Raw genomic sequence first — 18,729 nt, forward strand, 5'->3', positions numbered from 1 at the left:
ATTCGGGTGTTACCATTTAGTGGTCAATTGTACGAAATATGTACTGTACTGTACTAATAAAACTCTCAACCAATCAATGCAGGAGTAACAATCACTTCATGGACTGGGACAAGGTAAAAGTTTTATCATCAGAAACAAATAAATAGAAGAAAAGGAACAAGGAGGTTATTGAAATCAAGAGGCAAGGGTCCAACGCCATGAATAGGGATGAGGGCGGGCATACATGCTTTCGCACACCTGGGCCGTTGTTGTGCCAAAATATAATTGCCTGCCAAAAAATGTTTTCTTTCGCAGGGGCGCGCACCGCTCGCTAAACCTGCATTGCTAGCCTTTGTCTGTCCACAGTGGATAACTAGGTGTAAAACAAACACTTTATCTTCGTGGTTATTGTAACGTTACTTGTTTGACTTTACTTAAACCTTTAACGTGTCCAGAAAATGACAGTTTGCCTTTTCTGTGGTATTAATGAGATTTAAAGGACTGTTGTTAGTCCGATGTTTATGTGATAAAACCTCTGTCTTGTTTGAAAGATACATACAATTGTAACTGTTATTTCTTCGTGCACATAATACATATTTTTCAAAGTGTTTGGATGTATTGATTCATGTAAAATTGTCCTTAAATGTAATATTGCCTGATAAAGTGATTCAACGTAATATTGTGAAATGTACACATCGCATTTTTACACATGCATTATTTACGTGAATACCCGTGTGAGCATTATATATATCAAAATCATGTACCTACTGTACTGTTTACTTGTTGAAATACCCTTTACAAAGCTAAAATCTACCCAAACGACTACTTTGCTGCTGCCAAAAATTTATTTCAAGTAAATTCTAAATCTAATCCTCGTCTATTGAAATGAATTGAAATAGATTTTATTGGTGCCCCCCGGAAAAAGACAGTTTCAACAATTAACATTTTTTTTAAAAAGAAAAACAAACTTTTAGATAAGAGCAATTATAAAAAAAAAAAAAAAAATCAAAAACTACGAGCAACTCCAGTATTTTTATGAGGCCATCTCATTATTATGTACAGCATTTACCAGGAGTGTGCATCTCAACCTTGAATGCCGATCCTATATGAATCCAGATATATTTGGGCTACTAACACTAACAATACATTTTAAAACATTACAATTCAACGTGATTCTTTAGGAAAAGAAGATGTAAACAAAACACTTTTTGAAAAGCTACCAGATTTTTACTGTTGTTTGCTCAGGTAGCAGCAATAAAATACAGAGAAAAGCAAGCTGTGCATCAAACAGAGGTGTTATAACACCACAGTAACGCAAATGCAAGATACAATTAAGTGCCACAATGTAATCTAAACAGCAGCTTCAGTGTAGAAGCTCAAATACCATACAGAATACAATTCTGCTTACTGAACAGCTAGGTGTTTAGCACAATGAAGTGTACAATTACCGTACAAAGTTGGGGCTGGAAGTCTTTCAAATCATTGTCTTTGTCTTGCAAATTGATAGCTCTGCTAGCATTAGCATCCCTCACTCTCTCATCGTCCTCTTGAGTGTCTCCATGCTGTCACAACAGGTGGGTGCTCAGATTAGCTACTTTATTGCTGCTTTCCAAACGTTACAAATGGCCACACTTTTATCTAACTGACCATTCATTTCAAAATATCCAAAAACATTTACCACACTTTAGATTTAATAGTTGGGGGTGCATTGTTTGTTAACTGTTAACAGTGCTGTGTTGTTGTTAGTTTCAAACGTGAACGTTACTCCCGTATTACCCTCAAATTAAGACTCCAAACATCCCAGAGCAAGCTAGTGGGGTTACTACTAGACCTCCCCCCCAGATCCCAGCTCAATACTACCCACTTTTCCAAAGTGAGCTGGCTCAAGGTGGAGGACAGAGTAAAATAACTTGCACTGAGCCTAGTCTATAAAATCCGCTACACCTCCCTGATACCGAAGTACATGTCAAACTACTTCCTTAAAGCAAATGACCGCCATAACCACAACACCAGGGGGAGCTTCACAAACCACGTCAAACTTAGATTCTAATCTAACAAAGGTATTAACTCATTCTCCTTCTATGCCACATCAATGTGGAATGCACTCCCGACAGGTGTACAAGAAAGTGCATCTCTATCCTCCTTCAAAACCGCTCTAAAAGAACACCTCCAGGCAGCTACAACCTTAGCCTAACCCCCTCCCCCCACCACATTCCACTTCCCCGGATTGTAAATAATCAAATGTACAAACCTTTGTACATACTTGTTTTGCTTTCTGAGCTCACTATGTTCACCGCTCGCTATACAAATGCTACGAAGTGAGACATACACTGTTACTGTTATGTCTGGTCGGCATTGTGGTGCCAAAGTTGTCCCTTCGAGGATGCGTCAAACGATAACACAGCAAAGGTAAGATTTAACTGTTTATTTAAATAACAAAAGAGCTAGAGAACAAAAACACTGGAGCTAAGAAAAGGCAAACAAAAAACGCTAGCATGAGAGCTAGGATATACACATAGAAAACTGAAAATGGCACGTAGGCACACAAAAGGGAAAAACTAAACATTTAGCATGACATCTAAGAAAGAGATAAATGCGTAGCGTGAGAGCTTGCGAGAATACTAAAGAATTGCCCAGGGTGTACCCCGCCTTCCGCCCGATTGTAGCTGAGATAGGCGCCAGCGCCCCCCGCAACCCCGAAAGGGAATAAGCGGTAGGAAATGGATGGATGGATGCATGTAAGCAAATGAGCATAGCAGACGTACCGTTGCGTGAGAGCAAATTCCGAACCCAGAAAGACTAAACAGAAAAGGCTGGCTTATATATGGCAGTAATCAAGGAGAAACAGGTGTGTGTAGAAAACAAGGAGAAGGTGAAACTAATGTGTAACCATGGTGACGGACTAAACAGGAAATAAGAGGATCAGACGGGGTGATACAAAAACTGGAAGAATAAACAATAATATGTGGCGATCCAAAAAGCGGATCTTAACAGTTACAATGTTACAATAAACTTTTATGATGACTGAAATATGCTGATTGCGACCTAACACCCCCCCAACCTTCTCCACATCCCATCCCCTGAATTGTAAATAATGTAAACAATTTAATGTATTTACTCTGATGATTAACTGGTATGATGGCTGTATTATGTTGATAGTATATATTTGTGCCATGAATTGATTAACGTGGACCCCAACTTAAACAAGTTGAAAAACTTATTCGGGTGTTACCATTTAGTGGTCAATTGTACGGAATATGTACTGTACTGTGCAATCTACTAATACAAGTTTCAATCAGTAAATATATAAATCAAGCAAAACGTCATCACAGAAGTCTCGCAAGACTGGAGCGGCCATATTTTGGAACAGTGCTCCAATGAACCGATTTTTGACTTTCCAGCCGGATATTGGCCTATCCATACGAAATATAGATGGATCCATTGGGTCGCCAAACAATGTACTCATATCTCAAGTTAAAATCGTTTTTTGATTTGCACCGATTAATTTTTACACCCCCTTGCATTTACCCAGAAGAGCGGATTTTCAACACTATCGCCTTCAAGCTGCTTACCCGTCAAACACCATTAGCAGTTTCTCTATTTTTTTATAGACAAATGTCCGCCATTTAGATTTTTTTTTAACATACTGAGCTGGCGTTAGACTCCTTCTGCTTCAGTATGTTGCAGACTAGCAGTGTTAGGAATTGCTTCGCCAAATGTGCTAAACGCTTGGGCATGTTTTCGATCATTTCTTTCTTATTTCAATGAATATCATGCGCTTCTTCTTCTCAGCACTGCCCACTCAAGGTTCTTTATTCCAATTCCAAAAAGAAAGTTTAGTCGATCTTTAGTTATAAGCTAATGCTAGTGAGTAAGACCGGGAGTTTTAGGTGAATCTCACTGTCACATTTGTTACGCCAACTTATGTGTGCTTGTCACTACATTTTTGCTTGCAACTCAAAGCATAATTATTTGAGAGACAGTTATTTGTGGTTAGAGTGTCCGCCCTGAGATCGGTAGGTTGTGAGTTCAAACCCCGGCCTAGTCATACCAAAGACTATACCAATGGGGCACATTACCTCCCTGCTTGGCACACATTATCAAGGGTTAGAATTGAGGGTTAAATCACCAAAATGATTCCCGAGCGCGGCCACCGTTGCTGCTCACTGCTCCCCTCACCTTCCAGGGGCTGGAGAAGGGGATGGGTCAAATGCAGAGAGTAATTTCACCACACAAATGCAGAAAGTAATTTCACCACACCGAGTGTGTGTGTGACAATCATTGGTCCTTTAACTTTAACTTTTATCTCAAAATACTCTTAAGTTGAGGCATCACTAATGTGGTTACACACCTCCAATTGGCATACTTGATTAAATAAATAGCCAGCACAATACTGTATGAGGGACACAATGTGAAAAGCTCTGCACACAAGCATATCCCTCAATTATCTAGCCCTGTACTGTACTGTACTATTCTGCACGATGCCGCTCGTCTGTAACAATCTGAGATGTATGCAAGCATCACAGAGAGTTAAAGTAATTAATCTCAATATTACTCTTGCAATGCTTTCTATATAACATCTCCTTTTCTCTCTCTCTCTCTCTCTCTCTCTCTCTGTCTCTCTCTCTCTCTCTCTCTCTCTCTCTCTCTCTCTCTCTCTCTATTCTGACTGCCAAGTCATTAGGTTTGTGTGTTGCTTATGTGTGCATTAAAAAAAAATGTATACAATGCTCTGGTCTGGCAGACATTGTGAATCCTCAGTGGTGAAGGCAGCCCACCTCCTTCTACTCTGCTTTGTCTTTATTGCACATCATTACTGTTGTGCTCTTCCCCCCCAACCCCCCCCCCCCCCCGCCCCCCACCCACCCACTCTCTCCCTGTTTAACTATGGACGAGCAACGCCCAGTCTTGAGCCATCCATTTTTCAGGACTTTGTAAAAATAGACAGCATTCCTTATGCTCATGCAAACATGTACATTCAAACACACATATACACACACCATCTGTGTCTTTGTCATCAAGAATGAGAGTTTTTCTTGTTCTGCCATTGTTTAAATTTAAAAAAGTATAATTATAGAGCTGCACTGCAATAACTGAAATCCAAGCACATTTAGAAGCCTGAAATTGAGATCAAAATTGTTTATTTGTAAGACACTTCCTGGCCAAAAATTGTCTTCACCTGGATTTGATAAATAGGGGAAAGCATCTAATTGGTTAATTACTAAGGATGCACGATAATGAAAATGTTAACGAATACCAATATTTCCAGATCTTTACAACCGATAACCGATATTTATGTATATATACTTACACAAGATTTTGTGAGAATAAATTATTATAACAGTTCACATTTTGGTCCAAAATGCATACACTCTGTAGGGATAAGGATAATTTTAACTGATGTTTCTTTACCTGGTTAATTGTAATTTGAGTACAAATACACTTCCTACTTTAATTCTGACCAATGCAAACAATTACAATCATTGTATTAAGCCCAAAAAATATTGGAATTTATTGACTACGGGGCATCGTGATGCGGGTACTCCTCCAAGATGCAGTCGGGCAACGGACACAGCGTGGAGGTAAGAAATACGGATTTATTAACAAATAAAACAGACTATGGAACAGAAACACTGGCACTGGGCTCAAAAGGCAAAACCAACAGAACTAGCATAGGAGCTAGACATAAACAAAACCATAGCGCGGAAGCTAGCAAGTACAAAGGAGGTTTTACCAGAATCGGGATTCAGCGTAGTCATTAGTTCCGTGCAACAAAACTTTACGGGGCAAGAACGAGTCACTGAAAGGGCAGGCTTAAATTAGGATGGTAATCAACAAACAGGTGTGAGTCCGGAAACAAGGAGCAGGTGAAACAAATAAGCAACCATGGTGACAGAACAAAACAAAGAGGTGTACAAACCCACTCAAAATCCACAAAAACATATGATCCGGGTAGCGTATCATGACAGTTTTCATTATTAGACAACAAGCAACTCAAACATTTTGAATATGATTTCACACACACAAAAAAAATCTGTCGAAAAAGATTTATTATTGAGGCCAATAGAACTGAGCTGATAAAATTCTACATCTACAATGTGAATACCAGGATTTTTTTTTCGCATTCGGTCTCTCGCAGTTGAGGTGTACCTATGATGGGGGTTGCAGACCTCTGTCATCGTTTTGGGTGGGAGGGCTTGCACAGTCGGTGGCTGACTAGATACTTTTTTGCCCCACTGTAAAAAAGGAACCACTGTACACTGCAAACACTGAAATCTAAGTAAGATTAAATATCTCAAATAAGGGTGATATTTGCTTATTTTCTGTCTGATAAGATAATTCTTCTCACTAAGCAGATTTTATGTTAGTGTTTTACTTGTTTTAGGGTTTTGGTCCTAAATGATCTCAGTAAGATATTACAGCTTGTTGCTGAGATTTTATGACCTATTTTGAGTAAAACATGCTTGAAACTATAATATATCAACTGTTGCAAAGCTGTGTCATCAACACTCACAAATATAAAACTACTTTTTCAAAGTCATGTATTTTTTTTTTCAAACATGAAAAAAAAAATCATTACTTTGACACAACTGTGTCTCATAATTAAAACAGATGACAGCCAAATGGACTTTGCTGTTTTATTTTCAATGAAACAATAGAAAATACGTACTCATATTGTAGTACTGTTGGCACAGTACACTAAACTGACAGTTAATATTCAAACATTTAACATGTGACATTTCAAACAATTTTGAACAGAAATAATTAATGCACGTTCAGATACGTTCTTCAAAATTACAATACATTTTCTTTATTCCGAGGGCCGGGCTGTATAGATGCACACTAATTGACTGAAAGAGCACACACTTGGCGCCATGATGTCATGTTATCTATGGAAAAATGCATTTTTAGACAAAATGATTTGCCTGAGCGGCTAGGAGACCCCTAGAGTGACAAGCGGTTGCCTTGTTGCCTTTCCATTAAGAACAATAAATTAGTTTTTAGTATAAGTTTGCTGGTTTCAAGAAATGTATATAATTATGTCAAGATAGAAGCACTAGCATTTACTTTATTTAAGAATATTTTTCAACATATTGAGCAAAAAGGACTCTTTTTTTTCTACCAAGAAAAGTGCGCTTGTTATTAGTGAGAATATACTTATTTTAAGGTATTTAGAATAGAATAGAATAGAATAAAATTGACTTTATTGTCATTATATTTGCATATAACGAGATTAAGGACTCCAATTTAAGGTGTGGATTTGGGTTTTACTGAGGATAGCTAATTTTACTTGCTTTGGAAAGACTTAACAAGCCAAATTGTCTTGTTCTATTGGCAGATAATTTTGCTTAATTCAAATAAAATACCCCTAATTTTTGCATTTTTTTGTCTTGTTTTTGAACACTGACTTTTTGCAATAATTGTTTTTTATTTGTGTTATTTAATGTGTATAAAAAAAATAAGCTATCTACTGAATAAACTATCAACAAACTGATCCGTTATCACTTCCTACAGAATTTCGCTGGCTCTTTTGGTGATTGTTGTGCCCCATAATGCCTGAATTCACAGAAGCTTTTTCAGAAAGTTGCAGCAAATGTTCAATCAGTCAATCAATAAAACTTTATTTTTATGGCCCTTAATCACAAACCACAAACCACAATGGCAAAATTTGCCTGAACGCACATCCAGGCAAGGAAAAACTCAACAGAAACCTTGGGAAAGGGCCGCAGATGTGGGGACCCTCCTCCTTGGTGACCGGCTGTAATGGATCCCAAGTGGGTACAGTTATCGCATGACAATGTGAGTGTCCAGTGCATTGTGGGCAAACAGAGGGTCGTAGGAGTTCTCCATCCAAGTCATAGAGTAGTGGTTCACAACGGGTCATGACTTAAAACAGCCAGCACTTCCTCCAGACTGGTATCACTCCAGGGATTATCTGTGGCCACCTGGTTACCTCTCCAGGCTGGAGAGGGGGGCAGAAACGAGAAGTGGCGGGTCAACTGTTCTAAAACAGAGTCTATTCGGGAGCTGGAGAGTATAGGTGAGTTTTGGGGTGGTACTTGACTGCTTCTGCCGGGGTGGAATCTCTGGCTGTTGCCGGTAGGGCATTCCAGAGTACTGGAATCAGAGTAGATAGCGCACTGGAGACGGCATACTTTTTTGGGGCTTTGGGAGTCAGGGATGGGCCGGCGTTCTTGGAACTTAGGTTTCTGGATGGAACATAGGGTACAATGCAAGCAGCAAGATAAGATGGTGCTAAACCGTTTAATTGGTCAAAACCTTATAGTCGGATCTTAAGTTGCACTATTTTGAGGCGGATTTTTTGTCAATTTGATTGATTGATTGATCGAAACTTTTATTAGTAGATTGCAATTAGTAGATTGATTCAATTACATTGAATCAACATGTGATTTTCTGATTTTGTTATCAATGTTTTAGTTGCTCCTTGTAACTTTATCCTCAAGGAGCACAGGATTTTCACAAACATTTGAAAACAAATGCTGTATTGATGTTTGACTCATTTTATACCACACAGACTTGAAAGTAGACACTAGATGGCAGTGTAAGGTCATTCTCAGGGCTCATTGTCAAATTACTATACCGTATTTTCCGGACCGCACTGCCGATGAATGGTCTATGTTCGATCTTTTATCATACCTGTATATAAGGCGCAGTAATTTTATGGGGCACATTAAAGGAGTCACATTATTAATATTATATTAATATTAATAATGTGTTAATTAATATTAATATTAATAATATTAATAAATAATATTAATATTATTAATATCTATTTAATAATACAACTCTAACATTTGACAACCAAACAATTAAACAAGGTGACACGGTAAAGAATCTGGGTATTATCTTCGACCCAACTCTCTCCTTTGAGTCACACATTAAAAGCGTTACTAAAACGGCCTTCTTTCATCTCCGTAATATCGCTAAAATTCGCTCCATTCTGTCCACTAAAGACGCTGAGATCATTATCCATGCGTTTGTTACGTCTCGCCTCGACTACTGTAACGTATTATTTTCGGGTCTCCCCATGTCTAGCATTAAAAGATTACAGTTGATACAAAATGCGGCTGCTAGACTTTTGACAAGAACAAGACAGTTTGATCACATTACGCCTGTACTGGCTCACCTGCACTGGCTTCCTGTGCACTTAAGATGTGACTTTAAGGTTTTACTACTTACGTATAAAATACTACACGGTCTGGCTCCATCCTATCTTGCCGATTGTATTGTACCATATGTCCCGGCAAGAGATCTGCGTTCGAAGGGCTCCGGCTTGTTGGTGATTCCCAAAGCCCAAAAGGAGTCTGCGGGCTATAGAGCGTTTTCCGTTCGGGCTCCGGTACTCTGGAATGCCCTCCCGGTAACGGTTCGGGATAGCACCTCGGTAGAGGCATTTGGGTCTCACCTTGGGGCTAATTTGTATGCTCTAGCCTTTGAATAAACCCCCTTTTTGGACCAGTTGATCTGCCGTTTCTTTTCTTTTTCTTCTATGTCCCACTCTCCCCTGTGGAGGGGGTCCGGTCCGATCCGGTGGCTATGTACTGCTTGCCTGTGTATCGGCTGGGGACATCTCTGCGCTGCTGATCCGCCTCCGCTTGGGATGGTTTCCTGCTGGCTCCGCTGTGAACGGGACTCTCGCTGCTGTGTTGGATCCGCTTTGGACTGGACTCTCGCGACTGTGTTGGATCCATTATGGATTGAACTTTCACAGTATCATGTTGAACTTTCACAGTATCATGTTAGACCCGCTCGACATCCATTGCTTTCCTCCTCTCCAAGGTTCTCATAATCATCATTGTCACCGACGTCCCACTGGGTGTGAGTTTTCCTTGCCCTTATGTGGGCCTACCGAGGATGTCGTGGTGGTTTGTGCAGCCCTTTGAGACACTAGTGATTTAGGGCTATATAAGTAAACATTGATTGATTGATTGATTGATATATATATATATATATATATATATATATATATATATATATATTTTTTTTTGCCTGATAACAGTTTTGCGAGTTTTTTCTCATTTTAAAAATATTTTTTAAGCATATGTATGGTATATATGGGCCGTAAACAGATTTTTTTTATGCCTTAGCTATGGAAATATTAGGTTCCTACTTTGCGTGAATTCATTTAGCGCGGTCATATCTGGAACTAATTACCAACGATAAACGAGGACCGACTGTAATGTGTTTCAAAAGGTTAAATTATTGGCATGCTTAATGAAAATGAGAATTATTTAAATTAATAATGAGCATTTTCGAAGGAGATTGTTGAAATTACTAGAAAAAGGTGAAAGGCTGCCCAATGCATTTTTACAAAATGGATGGGCAGTAAAAAAAAAAATCTACTTTGCGCAGTGATCCAAATCTCCCTTCACCTATACATGATGGTGGCGAAAATTAATGCAACTCTGTAATGAAATAAATGTTGTGAAATTGTAGACGGCTTCACGGTGGCAGAGGGGCTAGTGCGTCTGCCTTACAATACGAAGGTCCTGAGTAGTCGTGGGTTCAATGTTACCTGTTGTTAGTGTTTTTTAGCTCATTGTTTTGTGGGTGGAAAAGTGTGTTTGTTGTCTCTCAATCTTTGTTAGTCTTCTGGAAGAATGAGTTCATTTGAGACATGAATGAGGCAGCGCGGTGGGGAAAGGGTTAGTGCATCCGCCCCACAATATGAAGGTCCAGGGTTCAATCCTGCGCTCGGGATCTTTCTGTGTGGAGTTTGCATGTTCTCCCTGTGAATGCGTGGGTTCCCCCCGGGTACTCCGGCTTTCTCCCACCTCCAAACACATGCACCTGGGGATAGGTTGATTGGCAACACTAAATTGGCCCTAGTGTGTGAATGTGAGTGTGAATGTTGTCTGTCTATCTGTGTTGGCCCTGCGATGAGGTGGCGACTTGTCCACGTTGTACGCCGTCTTCCGCCCGATTGTAGCTGAGATAGGCACCAGCGCCCCCCGCGACCCCAAAGACGAATAAGCGGCAGAAAATGGATGGATGGATGGACATTGCAGACGTTTGACAAAACCATTGTGTCCAATGAACTATTACAAAATAACTAGTAGCTATTAGATTGTGGGTCTGTTTTCTTTTAAAAGCAGATTTTCATTTTATTTACAATCTTGGCCATTTCCTCAATGGAAGCTTGAATTTGCTGACATCTCTCTGTGTGTTTCCTAGGTGACAGATATGATGCAGAAAGCCTTGTTTGATTTCCTAAAGCACAGGTTTGATGGCAGGTGGGTAGACGTTCACATTCAGCTGCGTATACTGCAGGACTTTCATGTGTGATGTTAATGATTTATTTATAGCCACAAGACAGTGCAGGTTTGTTGCTTCATAAAACACAATTGCTTTGATGGATGTGCTGTGATGAGATGCTTCGCCTGTAGGATCTCCATTACACGGGTGACTGCTGACCTGTCACTGGCGAAGCGTTCTGTTCTCAACAAGAAGACCATCATGGAGAGATCCAACATGCGCTCCAGTCTAGGTGAGTGATGACGTTATTGATATCTTCTTGCTGGTTTTTTTAAATATTTAGATGAATAATTGCTAAGAATAGATCTTGTTTTGATGAGCATGTTTCTCTGCTTTGTTAAAGCTGAGGTGCAGAGTGAGATAGAAAGAATCTTCGAGCTTGCCAAATCTCTCCAGCTGGTCGTCCTGGATGCAGACACCATCAATCACCCTGCACAGCTTCTCAAAACCTCGTTGGCCCCCATCATCGTCTACGTCAAAGTGTCATCGCCCAAAGTAAAGCCCAACCTACCTATACATTTAACACTATGTTTTGAGAAGTCACTTGTTTATAACTGTAATAGTTAAGTCTGGTTTATGCCTAGATCTATAAATGCAGTCATGGACAGAAAAGCAATGATGGTGCAATCCATGTTTCCTCTAAGGTGCGCAATTACACACTGTTTACGCATCCTGCGCAGAGCAAATCTACGTCGCGCACACAATCAAATCCCATCTGAACTGTAAACAAAATTAACACAATGTGTTCTGTATGATTTCGCAATGCAACTGTGAGTGGTAGGTGATAACAGGCGGCCACAACAGATAAAACAATGTTTGTCCACACTGTTCAATTATTGTAACATCTGTTAAGTAGGACAGAATTGCCATTAATCATTTTGTTGAGCAAAACTGTTTAAATTCGGCTGTAACCTGTCATGATCCGTGGCCTGGATCATGTTTTGTTATGTTAGTTTTGGAATTCCATAGTTCATGTTTTGTGCACCTTTGAGTTTTTTTTAGTTACAATGGTTCCCTATTAATTTACACCTGCCTCTGATTGGTGTTCAGGACGCTCACCTGTTTCCGGAGCACTTATCAGAGGCATTATTTAAGCCTGTCTTTGCCGGTCAGTCACGGCGGGGAGGGTCCCAGCTTGCTGTGGGGTTTGTTCCCCTGGGATGCAGACGAAACACTTCGGACAGGACTTGCAGGTATTAACATGGTTTATTTGTCAAAAGTCAAACAAGTACCAAAAACTGAAAACGAGCGAGAGGAAAAATGTGCCGACCGCACTCAAAGCTAAGGCTAACACTTAGCATAGGCAAGAAAATAAGGAATACTCACGTAACTGTAGCAAAAGCAAACAATGAAGCCAGGCCGACTGACTGGCAAAGGCAGACTTAAATAATGCCTCTGATTAGTGCTAGGGGAAACAGGTGAGCGTCCCGAACACCAATCAGAGGCAGGTGAAAATAATAAGTAACCATGGTAACTAAAACAAACTCAAGGGTGCACAAAACAGGAACTAAGGGAGTCTAAAACTTAACAGAACAAAACAAAACATGATCCGGGCCAAACCAAAACATCAGTAAAAAAAACTTCTATCTGGCAAAACTGGCCATTGTCTGCTGTACAAACCAGGCCAAAACCAACTATCTGTCAGCAGCCGCTCGCCCTCTCTCTCACCTGCACCAACACAGGCACTCATGGCACTTGGCCAATGATGTGTTTATGGGCACACAAAAAAATCGGAAAATGCCCCAAAAAAAGTGTAAATGCCAGGTCGTTACACTATTACTCCTTTATCCGATTTGTGCTTATTCTACTGTCATCGATCAAGAGTGTTGATTTCTGGAAAATAATTATGAAATACTGTTACTGTATTAAATAAATCCTAATAAAATGTATATTTTACAGACATGAAGTTAAAGGAATGTACACTTTATGCCATGCTTACATCTCATTGTGCAACATGAGAATGTTTTAAGGGGAACTAAATATGATCTCTGACATACAGTACAAGTATATAGCTCATGAAAAATAATACTTTTTTTGTTATTTTAATTGTAAGTAAGCCAAATCAGTTACATTAGAAAATAATCTCATGAAAATAACTGCTCTCATATGATTGTTATAAAAAAAACATTTAACCTGTTAGCAGGTCAGGTTTGGGACAGGTGTGCTGCTGCCTTAGTGTGCACGCCTGATGTTGCTCACGTACCTCACTAAATGCTCATGAAAAATTAGAGGGAACATTGGTTGCGATGCTGTCTCGATGTGTAAAAAGATCACAGACCCTCACACAATTAAGTGTACTGTAATTAGTCTCTTCATATCCTCTAGGGGGTCTCTGGAGTCTATTTTACCTTTGACTATGTATTTGACAAATGTGCTTAAGAGTCTCTACTGTACTTACTACCTACTGTTTTGTGCGACTTTGATTGTCAGGTTCTACAGAGGCTGATCAAATCCCGAGGCAAATCGCAGAGCAAACACCTCAACGTCCAGATGATGGCGGGGGACAAGCTTGCGCAGTGTCCGCCTGTACGTGACTTCACTCGAAAACACCTCCCTCATGCATGTAATGTAATATACAGTTCACGGTACATTCATGCCCAAAAATATTCAGACCCTGCCCAAATCATGAGTTAAAGTGTACATCTTAGGGCCTGTTTTTGACTTAAGAATTTCACAGTCGAATCTGATTCCTTACCTTTTGCCCATCACCGAGTCTCAGTCGAATGTTTTGACGTTTTTTAAGATAAACACGTGGTGGTATGTAGTAGTGTATACTGACTGGTCACAAGGTGTCAGTCAGGTCTCATTGATGTCAGAGCCGTGTATGGAAAGGGTTTGGCCACCCCGGTTTAAGGCAATTTACTTTAGGCATACTTGCCAACCTTGAGACCTCCAAATTCGGGAGGTGGGGGGTGGGGGTGTGTGGTCGGGGTTGGGGCGGAGGGGTGGTTGGGGGCGTGGTTAAGAGGGGAGGAGTATAATTCATCAACTCGAGTATTTCCTATATATTTCATATATGTATATATATATATATATATATAAATATATATATATATGAAATACGTGACTTTCAGTGAATTGTAGCTATATATATTTATTTTATTATCCAGGGTGTACCCCGCCTTCCGACCGATTGTAGCTGAGATAGGCGCCAGCGCCCCCCGCGACCCCAAAAGGGAATAAGCGGTAGAAAATGGATGGATGATTATATATAAATAAAAGAAATAGTTGAATTTACGACGGCACCTATCAAATACACAGTAATAAAAACACAGTTATTCTGCTAACTGTATTGTGCTTGCTGGTTACTAAAAAAAAAAACAACACTTACCTTTCACTATTTGAGTAACCTCTGTGCTGCCATTTGCGTATCGGCGAGCGATCGCCGAATCCGGGAACATATCCTTCACGGATTTGTTGTAGACATCTGCGAATGAGAACGGGATGTTGCTTCCAGCTATCAGCATAGCCATCTGCGTCTCAGCATAAGTTACACCATCGGGTCTCCATTTTGCGAGGTGGCCCATAATACTGGGTTGTGAACGATGCTGCGCTGTGCTTCGCTGACCGTTCATGGCTGAGTATATCCGTTTGGCCGCCGTGTTCAAAGGAGAAGTCTGTTCTACAAAATTTACAGGCAACATACCCCTTCCCCTTTCAACTCTTCTGGATAAACTGAAATTATTGTTTCCAATCGTTCTGGAACTTGCAAGCGTATTTTTTCATTTTGCTCGTCGACGGTGTAATATATTGGGTTGAGTCAATAACCGGGCGACGTGATGAAGTTATATGACTCTTTACTGTGGACTTCAGAACAGACTCCCTAATGCATGTCCTTATCTGCACTTAAATGTAGAATATATGTAGAGTATATTTACATTCTATTCTATTCTATGTACTAGAGATGCGCGGATAGGCAATTATATCACCCGAAACCGCATCACAAAGGTCGTCATCCACCCGCCACCCACCCGAACCAACATTTCATCAAAGCCCCACCCGCCTGTTGTTACGTATCTAATATAGACGATGCAAGGCATTAGTGAGGTTAGAAAGTGTAACTCCCTCCAAATAGCACAGACACAATGGCTTTTTTGAACTCATTTATTTGAAGGCTTACTTTCCCTTCAAATTCACCGTGAAAACTGTAATAAATAAAGCAGGTTACAAAAGTAAAAATAATAACATGCACAGCATGTGGATCAAACATTTTACCAAGTAAAATACCAACAAATGACAAATACCTCGTTGGCCATACCCGGAAGTATCTTCCTTACATCCGTCGACAGACCAAACGAAACACATCAAAATAAAAGTATGCCCACATACTGTTTCAAAGAGTGCTGCTCGTTTTTCGTATGTGGGTAACAACATTTAACTTTTTATAAATGGTTGATTTCTATAGGCTAGTAAGGTAAAGTGTTGTACCTGACAAGTTTGGGCTACCTTGCTTCTGCAGCCTTCATCAGAGGTGTCACGTGATGTTAGCGTGACATTGTCTGTGATGTGATATATGGATTGTACCATCAACTGTTGTCAGGTACAACACTTTATCTACTAGCCTGTATAAATCAACCATTTATAAATACACGTCAGTAGGCTAAATGAACCTCTTCAACATAACATTTAACTATGGATAATGTAGCGGCTGACTACGGGGTGTTAGCCAATGACTTTGGCTGGGGGGCGGGACTTCCGGGAGAGATAGGGAAGTGACGTTATCGACAGGAAGTGAAAGTTCGAGTTTTCCCGGGAAAAGCGTTAGAGACATGAGAGCTGTTGTGTGTTTGTATTACATTTTGTGCAATAAAGACAAGACAAACTAAGAAGTTTTATGAGCCTACATTCCTGGGATTATTACAATATGTATTTCCAAATTGGTTCAACCGCCATCCGCCCGAATCTATTTAAAATCTATTTTTTTGTCATGTCACCCACCCGACCCACGGTTTATCCGCGGACTCCGCGGTTGTGACTGCAAACCGCGCATCTCTACTATGTACAGTAGATGGCAGTATTTTCCTGTTTAAGAGGGTCACAACATTGCTGAGTTAGGTTCTCATGGAGCTGGAAGCGGCGTGGCCTCCAGCTCCGCCTGAATTTCTGGAGATTTTCAGGAGAACATTTGTCCCGGGAGGTTTTCGGGAGAGGCGCTGAATTTAGGGAGTTTCCCGGAAAATCTGGGAGGCTTGGCAAGTATGACTTAAGGGACCCGCGGTTAAAGGCGCTCACTTGACTTCAGAGTGCCATGATTACTACCAACTGGCCCACTGCACTTCCTCACTAGACACTTTTTAGCCATGTAAACATGCCGTGTAGTGGGCTTCTTGGGGGCAATTGTAAAGACAAGATTTTGGACGTCTATTGGACTAGAAGCCACATATGACTGCGGAATGGAGAACTGAACAGAGTTGCGGTAGTGACACCGTTCTCTTTACGCGGGTGACTCGCAAACACAGATGTTGATTTCAGTTTTGGAGCGCTATCCACCTTCTCAGTGGTCTTGTGGTTAGAGTGTCCACCCTGAGACTGGAAGGTCGCAAATCAAACCAAAGACTATGAAAATGGGAAACCATTGCTTCCCTGCTTGGCACTAAACATCAAGGATTAAAATTGGGGTTTAAAAACACCAAATTATTCCAGACCACGGCCACTGCTGCTGCTCACTGCTCCCCTCACCTTCCAGGGGGTGAACATGGGGAAGGGTCAAATGCAGAGAAAGATTTCACCACACCTAGTGTGTGTGTGACTATCGTTGGAACTTTAACATTTTAACTCTAATTTTATCTAATCTTGTCGAGGAAAGTGAGTAAACAATTATTTGGAATCCCTATTAAAATATAAATTACACATATATATGTAAGTCTGCCAAACATTTTGTAAGTTGATTGATTCGTACACTGATTTTTTAGACTCGTCGAGTACAAAATGCCCTAGGATGACTTGTCCAGGGTGTACCCTGACTTCCACCCCAGTGCAGCTGGGATATGTTTCCTTGCAAAATAAATTACAATAAGATACTTTTTATAAATTTTTATTAAATGATGATATCTTTCATGCAATGATCTCGTCTTTGACTCATCAGGAAATGTTTGACGTCATCCTGGATGAGAACCAGTTGGAAGATGCATGCGAACATCTGGCTGAGTATTTGGACATTTATTGGCGTGCTACACACCTTCCTTGTTCTGCCCCCGTCAACCCCGTACAGGACCAAAGCGTCATCACCCCACCTTCTGCTAACTCCAGCCAACAGGTAATCTACACAGGTGACATCACGCAGCATTGATGGACAACATTATTAACACTTCAAATGCATCGTGTAGTTTTCTGAGACTCAGGAGTTGATTGAGTGATCCTTCCCTTTGACTACGGTGAGCTAAAACGGTCACCCTCTCACTGGTCTAACATTTGAAAGCAAGGATTAGTAACTTTTGCTTTCTTTTTAGGTAGCCTAGTTGTTGGTTGAGGCTGCACAGCACAGGGACAAGGGCACCACCAGGGGGCAGCAGCTGCAGCAGGCCCTCGTCTCTCCATCCTCAAGTCCGAGCGATTGGATGGAAAGGGTACAGCCACATCCTAGGGGGATGAGGGAAGCCCCATCATTGAGAGCGCCTTCACCTCAGTGCTGCCCCCTAGGGGATTGCCCCCGGGTCCCAACGCCACGTGACTACTCAGGGTCGCTTTCTACAGCTGCACAATACATACCCGGACACAGTACAGCAGAGCAGACATTGCACGCCACCTCCGAAAGTCACGACCACTCTCCTCCGCCCTTCACCTGGCAAAGCTGAGCCAGCCCACACGTCCTCCTCAGAGGTGGCCGACCTTGACGCGAGCAAGGTGATTCAGCACTTATCTTCATCAAATGACATGCTTATAAAGGTCAGTCTGTGTTAGTGATCAGTTAGATAAATAGTGTAGCAAAGTTGTCATATATGAAAAGGGTTCATCCCTCTGAGCAACGTATTTCTCTGTCTTCCATCTCTACAGCTCTACTGTGAGCTGACATTCCACTTGAACCAAATGTTTCCTGAAAAAGGCACAAATATGTCTAGTTGTCAGTTGGCAACACAGTGAAGTGGCTTTATTTCCTTCTAATATTCTGTAGCTCTTTTTTTCCATTTGTTTTATATAAACTAATATATCAAGTTCATATCCGGACTAATATACTGTAGTAGCTGATCACACGGTGACGCATGACAAGCACAAAGTGGCAAATCAACAGCCTTTTTGCATTATCGCCACAGTTATGTGATTAAACTCCAAACTTCCAATTAAGTATGAACGAAAATGTGTGTTTTTATTCGGGGGGTTTTAATCTCATTACTATTATTATTTAAATGCTTGAAAGTACAATGCATACCAAAAATGGTATACCATCAACCGATAAAAACAGGAAGTCTCTCTTAAAATGAGCTGTCGTTTCCTAACTCCAGAAATGGAATTTATAGACTTGAACGCTCCTTTCGC

The 18,729-nt window shown here is 40.7% G+C and overlaps 1 protein-coding gene across 1 annotated transcript in view; it reads left to right on the forward strand.

Moving 5' to 3' along the window:
• cacnb3b (calcium channel, voltage-dependent, beta 3b) overlaps positions 1-18,537 on the forward strand; it is an 82,778-nt gene extending 64,241 nt beyond the window's left edge. Inside the window, exons 11-17 of the mRNA XM_061902266.1 lie at positions 11,176-11,234; positions 11,388-11,488; positions 11,600-11,751; positions 13,687-13,782; positions 17,342-17,512; positions 17,583-17,630; positions 17,706-18,537. Coding sequence (XP_061758250.1) covers positions 11,176-11,234; positions 11,388-11,488; positions 11,600-11,751; positions 13,687-13,782; positions 17,342-17,512; positions 17,583-17,612 — 609 coding nt within the window. The 3' untranslated portion in view covers positions 17,613-17,630; positions 17,706-18,537. The remainder of the gene's footprint in view (positions 1-11,175; positions 11,235-11,387; positions 11,489-11,599; positions 11,752-13,686; positions 13,783-17,341; positions 17,513-17,582; positions 17,631-17,705) is intronic.
• The last annotated feature ends 192 nt before the right edge of the window (positions 18,538-18,729 follow it).

This window comes from Nerophis ophidion, linkage group LG06, assembly GCF_033978795.1.
Source record: "Nerophis ophidion isolate RoL-2023_Sa linkage group LG06, RoL_Noph_v1.0, whole genome shotgun sequence".
Lineage (NCBI taxonomy): Eukaryota > Metazoa > Chordata > Actinopteri > Syngnathiformes > Syngnathidae > Nerophis > Nerophis ophidion.